The sequence below is a fragment of the Monoraphidium neglectum genome (genome assembly GCF_000611645.1).
Source record: "Monoraphidium neglectum strain SAG 48.87 unplaced genomic scaffold scaffold00881, whole genome shotgun sequence".
Lineage (NCBI taxonomy): Eukaryota > Viridiplantae > Chlorophyta > Chlorophyceae > Sphaeropleales > Selenastraceae > Monoraphidium > Monoraphidium neglectum.
This window is the reverse complement of record NW_014012747.1, coordinates 7220-14510: the sequence shown is the minus strand read 5'-3', so window position 1 is coordinate 14510 and position 7291 is coordinate 7220. Positions and strand designations below refer to the sequence as shown.

The window sequence follows — 7291 nt, the reverse complement described above, 5'->3', positions numbered from 1 at the left end:
GCTTTACACCTGTGTTGCAAACTTGCCTGCACACGCGCGCTTGTGCACAATGCACCCCAGAGTGGAACATGACGCCCTTGTGCACGCCTGCTTTGTACGGCGCACGGCGGCCACTTTGGTCCCAGTTGCACAACACTGATGCTTCAAAAGTCACTTCCCATGTGCCTGGACAGCTCAAATAGCGGTTGACTGTGGGATCATGTGAGTCCAAAGTCTAATTGATGGCCATCTCAATGCTTCGTCAAGCACAATACGCACGGGTACGTGATGGGCGTCAGGAGCAGGTTGAGGCCAAGCTATCCGATGCAGTGCAGCCACGACTAGTTGCAGAGGAGAGTCTAGCCTACAAGCAGGAAGCTGAGCGACGGTGGCCGTCATTCTGGTTATCTCGGGGTGGCTCCTCGCTGGTGATGCATGGCTGTGGCTGTGTGGTTGCATGACCCAACTGCCTCCGGGCGCATCCACAAGGCACTCGGCAAAAGGGTGATCAGCCTCTGGCTTACACGAGATTGGGATCCATCGCAAAAGGGGCAATGCGAGGGGAATGTGGCAGACCAACTAACCTCGCAGTTATGGGCGCGGCCTTAAAAGCGGCGACATCCAAGCGGCAGGCAGAAAGGCGGGTGGCGGGTCACCCGAAGCTCGCTGCGCGCCGCAGCTGAATGCGCGGGACAGCTGGCGTGCAAAATGAGCGCCGGCGCGCAACGGGCGCCGGGCGCAGGCTGTGGCCAAGCAACCCCATGCAGTGCAGCCATGACTGAATGCCCCCCCGGCTGGGCACCGCAGGCGTGAAGACACGTCCACCACTTTCAACAAACGGACCCAAATGGCAATGCATGCAGCGCACGGATCGGCGCGAGTGCGAAGCACGGACGGCTGCGCGCTTCACAGGCGGTGATGACGAAGAGCGCAAACCACGCGGGCAGTTGCAAGCCCAAAATGCATGTGGCAGAGAGCGTGCAATTGCAAAGCCAGATTGATCAGCGTTCGAAAGCGCAGAAGGACGCAAGGGCATGCAGTGAGGGCAACACGAAACAAGCGATCGGCCTCTGACCTAGCAGCACAGGGCCCCAAGCCCAGGCCCCAAGCCACAACGCATGTGAGCAAACGAAGCGAAGTGAAAACCAAGGGAGACGCCAAGCTCAGCAAGGCGGGGCGCAAGAGGGTGACAAGTGTGGACAAGGCATGTGCACCTAACCACCCATGTGTGCCGCGGCACTTCAGTGCCTGCGCAGGGCAATGTTGTGTTGGTAGGCCAGGTCCCCCTATGCAAGTCAAGAGAAGATAGATCAAGCTCTGTGTAGACTGTGCGGCGCATGACATGCAGGCGGGACCAAAGCTCGTTCACCCGCGCCTCAAGGGAGGGCGACGGGCGGGAAGGAGCATGCAGGAGGCTGCGGCGCCACAAACGTGGTCACGCCGATTGCTGCCCCCGGTGCATGGGCATGGCAAATGAGGGTTGGGCGCGGCGCGCACGGGCTGTAGCAGAGCCGTGGGAGGCTGTGGAGCCGCAGGGCGGCGGCGGGGGTGGCGGCCGGGGAACGACGAACAAACGCTGGGCAGAGTGGCAGAAGCGCCTGCCAACAGCCGCGGGGCGCGTCTGCGCGGGCGGCTGCGGCAGGCGCGGGCGGCCTGCCAGGCTGACCAGCCCGGGGCGGGCTGCTGCGGCGCCAGCGGCCCGAGTGCGGGCGGCTGCGGCGGCGCTGGCGGCAGTAGTGCTGTCTGGCGGACGGCGGCAATCGCCAAGGCGCCCAGGCGGAGCGCCCTGGCGGCGTCGCCCGCGATCAACAACAAGATGCGGGGAGTGAGGGCCGGCATGTGGAGGTGCGTTTGGCTTGAGGCCAGTAATCCTAAATGATACGCAAGTCGGAGCTGCTCAACGCAAGCTCAACCGAGCTGCATGCTTTGTTGATGTGCATGATCAAGGGCTGAGCAGAAAGCTGCAGTGCCGCAGAGGTGCGCTGCTGCACATATTCATCGTCCCAAGCTGCAAACCGATGCACGCGCGGCTGATGTTTCCCGCTGCGAACCAACTCGTATCGCCGCGTCCTGGTGGTGGGCAATGCACTGGTTGTTACCAGCGATGACCGCGTGACGCTGCGCGAACTTGGCTCGCTGCAGCAGGCGGTGGGCGGTGACTTCTCCCATCTCCGGGTGTCAGCGTCCAGGGGGGTCAGCATAGCATTCTCTCGCTGCTGGTGAAATTGTGGGGGTGCGGGCGGACAGGAGTTGCCGTAGTCGGGGCGAGGCCAGTGGAGCTTTGGGGGCTGCAATTACATCCCGGCATCAGCCAGGGCACCTCTTGAGCCCAGTCAACAGCACTCCCCAGCTGGTTGACCATCGTGCGCAGCGCGCGCTCGCACGATGTCGGACTGAAGGCCGCCTGTGTGGGCAGCTCGGCGGCCCCTGCCGCGTCAGCGGAGGGCCCAGCCAACGCCAGTGCTGCCAGCTGACGTGGCCGCCCTGCCGCAGCGGCCCCGTAACCCCACATTCCCTTACAAAGACTGTCTGGAGGCGGGTGGCCTGTGTGATTGACGCAGAGGAGGTTGCAACGGTCGTCGGCAGTTGCGGCTGTCGCGGGAATGCTGCCGCCGCATCTGTGCGCGATGTGCGCGTCACAAGCAGAAAGATCAACACGCGAGCGGGACCTGAGGTCGCACCCAGGTCTAGCACAACACATAGCCTTGCTGTGTGCAAGGTGACGCCCTGTATCCCTGCTGTTGCTTGGTGCACAACCAATTGTTGATGCGGCAGCTGCGCACCACCGCGCATGCTGGGTGGTGCAACAGAGCCGCTGATCGACGCGCCGCATGATGAGCCTGGCACTCATACTCTATGTGCCTGATTAGCAATCGACGTGGCGAACAGCCGCGCCGGCCAGTCTGCAATCAACGCAGGGCCCGTACCAGGGCCTTAACAGGGCCGTAGAACCGTCATATAAGTGCAGCAATGTGCGAGCGGCTTGTCTTGGATACCTCTGTTGGCAGCAGATCGCAACTGAGTGTCTGCAGAGTCCCACAAACACGATTCATTCGGCATGGCACACCAACGGATACATCAACCACCACAGCGCAGAGAAGGAGCAGGTCGGTTCATGGCGCGTGAGGTGGCGGGCGTCTCACCTGACTCATGTGGATCGCTGCACCGCTGACTGGCGCCCGGGCGCTCACAAGCTCAGTGGCGCCGCTGCACACCTCCCCGCAGATGTGACCCCGCCCTGGCATTCGCGAGCAGTGGCATGGCGCTCATCATGACGCCGACGCCGTCGCTGCCGCAGAGGCGACGCCCTGTCGCAATCCGTGCCCTGCCCGCCGCCGCCGCCGCAGCAGCACCGCCTGCGCTGCAGCTGCCTGCGCTCCTCCAGTCGCTGGGGCTCCTCGCGCTCTGCTGCGCCGGCGCCGTCTTCCTGGTGGCTTCTGTCCCGGCGCTCTTTGTAGTGGCGCGCATGGCTCACAGGGCGGAGTCCCTACTCAAGGTGAGGCCCCACACCATGTTCACAAGGCCCGACACGAAATTGCTTTGTGCCCTTGCAGTCTTTCCTTTCCAGCTCGTCTTGTTTTCCCTTTCGGGGGCCCAGGCGGCATGCCTCAGCTGCGGCCGCTGTTCCCTCCGCCTGCACCCCGGAACCAACCAAAACTTGGCCGTTGTCGCAGTTGCTCGAAGCAGAGGTCCCCGACACGGCGGCATTCGTCCGGTTGAACGGTGCGCCGCGGTCGCGCATCTGTGAAAAGGCACGCGTGCCTCTAGCCCCCAGCATGTCAGCTGCACCAGCCTTGTGTCTGCTGATCTTCTGCTTGCCAGGCCTTTCCACCTCCTCACCCACAACCTGGAGTCGGGTTACTGCCGCCTACGCCGCGCGCACAAACACGCCAGGCCTCCAAGCAGCCGAAGCTCTCGAGGGTGCGGGGGCGCCGGGCGGCGGCAGCGACGCCTCCGGGGCGCGTGCCCCGTCGCTCGGCGCGGGGGAGGGAGGCGGCGGCGACGCCCCGACTCCTGCGGCGGCAGCGGGGCAGGCGGCTGGAAAGGGGGCGCGGCCGCAAGGTGGGTCGCACAGCAGTGTTGAGGGCGGGTTCCGATGAACTTTGCTCATGCTAGCGTCAGCCGTCCATCATGGGTGGCGCGAGAGGCAGCTGGTTCGGCCATGTCTTGCCCACTGTGGGTTGCTGCATGCTGATTGTCAATGTTTTAGCATGTTCCTAATTTGACTGCAACCATGGAATCGCTGCTATGCTCAAACCACGCAACCACATCCTTAGCCAAGCTGGAAGCGTTCCTGGTTATGAGGGCGAAGACGGACGTCGCCCTCCTGCCCCAGGCCAGGAGCGCCTTGCGCGCCACCGCCGCCGCCGCCCGGCGCGTGCGCTGGTGGCTGGGCGCAGCCAACCTTGCAATGGCGGCCGTCAGGTTTGGCCAGTGGGCGCATTACAGAATGGAAGTGCGAGCGGCCGGCGCGGCGCAGGCCCGCGGGGAAGCGGAGGCGTGGGCCCAGCACGGGAGCGAGCAGCCGCGGCGGGTCGAACTGGAGGAGGGTTGGCGGCAAGGCAGGCTCGACGTATGATGCTGGTGGCTGGAGCTCCTGCAAACTGCACAGGCAAGCTGGGTGCTCTGCGGCATGTGAGCTGTGCGGCCCTTGCGCTGCCGATTTGCGTTGTATCAAGAGGCGCGTGTCGCGAGTGTACTTTACTTGTAAATTCCCCTGTACATATATATCATCAACCACGCACAGACCTGTGTTGTTGCGATGGCGTCGCGGCCCGGGAGCAAAGGGCTTGGCATCACGGGCACCGCGCCCGCTACGAGAGCAGGGACAGCGAATAGGCTTGTTACGGGCAGCCGCACGGTGAATGAAGGCCTAGTCGGGAGAGCTGCCGCATTGACCACGCACACGCAGTGTGGACTGCACGAAACGCGTTGCTTGTCTCCCTCGCAGGCCACTCCGGGATCGGCAACCACGATGGAAGTACTCAAAGGCGCTCTCATCAAGCGCATGCGCGCCAAGTTTGCGGTGCGTCTCCGAAACCGAAGCACGCGGTTGCGCGCGTGCATCGCATGCCGCAGCTGCTGCCCGCATGCGCACACGTCAATGTGCGTTGCATGCAGCTGAAGTGCAGCACGTACTGCGCAGGAGCTGGCTGGTGATTTGAAGGCCCAGGAAATCATATCGGCGGAGGTCACAGCCTTCATGGAATATGCGGGCGGCATGCGGGTGCGCCCCAGCAGCCGCAGCGGCGACAGCAGCAGCAGCAGCAGCAGACGGATTGCGCTTGTGTCTCCAGTGCACAAGCGGCAAGCCCATACATGCGTGTGCCTTCCATTGCAGAGGTCCGGGGCATGACCCTCAGCAGCACGCGTGCCGCAGCCTGCGCAAGCCCTTGTCGAGCACAGCACGCTTTTGCCAGCAGCCGCAGCGGCATGCGTGACTCAGCCCCTGCTGATGGCGCAGGCCGCACTGCAGACACCCCGAGCCGCCCTGACCCGGGCGGTTGCTCAAGGCACGCAGTTCGGTCTCACAACATTGCAGGAGCAGGACCTCTCATCTTTGGAGGACAGGATTCGCGCCAAGCTCACAGGAGGCACCCCGCAGTGAGCCGCCGGGCAGGGACGGGGTGCTGGCTGAGATGGTGGGCGGCTGGCTGCGGCCGCCGCCCGCACAGCTGCTGCTGCCGCCACAGCAAGCTTGCTGCTGCACAGCTGATGGCCCGTGCGGGCCTCTCGTGCGTCGCTTGTCATCCAACATGCCAACACCATTGCATCAGCGCCGCCCATGCCCGCTCGAGCCGCCGGCATCAACCACATTTGTGCGTCCGCGGCTCGCCGCGCAGGCGCAGCACGCTGGCGGCGATGAAGCGCGCGCAGCAGGAAGCCGACGAGTGGGCCAAGATATACGAGATGCACATCAAGGTTTGGGGGCGCCAGTGGCCAGCCGGGGTAACAAGGTTCAGGGGATTTGATGGCCGGGGTTACAAGTTTTGGTGCGGCAGGTGGAGTGCTGCCGGCCGTGCAATAGTGGTCAGGGCATATTGAAAAGCGGATGGGCTGGGGCACCTGCCACTTTGAATTATAGGTATCGCTCTCGACAGGCATCCTCCAGGATGTGTGTCGCTGAGCAAGCTTATATGGTCGTTGATCAACTCCCCTCGCAGGAAGGCAAGGCGAAGGACACGGCCGAGCGCGCGGCGGCGCTTGAGGCGGCGCGCGCTTTGCAAATCGAGTTGGCCGGCCAGGTGGCGATGCGCGAGGCGGGGGAGGCGCGGGAGCACGACGAGGAGGTCGCATACTTTCACGAGGAGCAGGTGGGCGGTCTGGACGAAAGACGGTGTGAGGGTTTGAATTCCGCTTGCTGGGGCAGCAGCCGCTCGTCGTCCCCCTCTCAGCCCTCGGCCCAGTATTTGGGGGGTGACGAGGTCATTCCGGATGCAGAGTGTTGTGGTATTTGCCAAAAGAGCACAAGGTAGCTGCCGAGAAGCCTCGGGCAAGCGAGGAATGCGAAGCAGCGCTGAGAGCGCGGGAAGACCGCCGAGCCGCCTGGCACGCATCATGACACACGCGTGAGCACATGGCGTTTTGCCTGTGCCCCGCAGGCCCAGCTGAAGCGGTGGGAGCGGGAGGAGGAGGAGAAGGCGCGGCTGAAGCGCGAGGTGGCGGCGCGGCTCAAGGCGGACCGCGCGGCGCAGCTGGCTGACCGCGACATGAGGCGGCGCCTGGTGGGCTTCCGGTCTGGCTATGATGTCATCGCGCGTGTGTGTGTATGTGTATGCATGTGTGTAGTTGTGTGTGCATGTGTGAGCTTCTGATTTGGCTGTTGTGTGTGTGTTATGTGTGTGTATGTGAGGGCCGGGAGCAAGGGGAGGGGTGGCATGCGGGACCCTCGTGCACCCCTCCAAATGGGCGGCAAGCGGGTGGCTGGGGTTGCTTCTGCTACCAGAGGCGCGGCGGCAGGGGCGGAGCTTTTGGGCGGCAGCAATGTTGCAGGGTGGGGGCAAAGCAGCCGGAGGTGCAGCTCTGGAGCAAGGGGCGTGGAATGGGGCATTGTGTGGGTGGGGATGGTGAGGGCTGGGCGGAGGGTGCGTGGCTGTGGGGGCGGGCCGGGGCAGGAGCGTCAGCAATGCGCCAGGCGCTGCCTGCATGCATCGCTTGTGAGCCAGGCCGATCGGTGATCAGGTCGTGGGTCCGTCCGCACCGAGTGCGCCGGCCAGCGCCCGGGGCAGCAAGCTCAGTCGCACCTGCCCCCACCCCCTGCCCGACTCGGCCTCGTGCCCGGGGGCGCGCCGAGCGCCCGCTCCCCCCCCCC

At 64.4% G+C, this 7291-nt stretch overlaps 1 protein-coding gene across 1 annotated transcript in view; it reads left to right on the top strand.

The window, feature by feature from the left end:
• Positions 1-4954: 4954 nt before the first annotated feature.
• Positions 4955-7291, top strand: part of MNEG_5769 (hypothetical protein) — a gene marked incomplete at both ends in the record, with an annotated part of 9513 nt that continues 7176 nt past the window's right edge. The window contains 6 exons of the mRNA XM_014045755.1: positions 4955-5005; positions 5153-5275; positions 5522-5583; positions 5823-5901; positions 6144-6293; positions 6582-6704. Of these exons, the coding sequence (XP_013901209.1) occupies positions 4955-5005; positions 5153-5275; positions 5522-5583; positions 5823-5901; positions 6144-6293; positions 6582-6704 (588 nt within the window). The remainder of the gene's footprint in view (positions 5006-5152; positions 5276-5521; positions 5584-5822; positions 5902-6143; positions 6294-6581; positions 6705-7291) is intronic.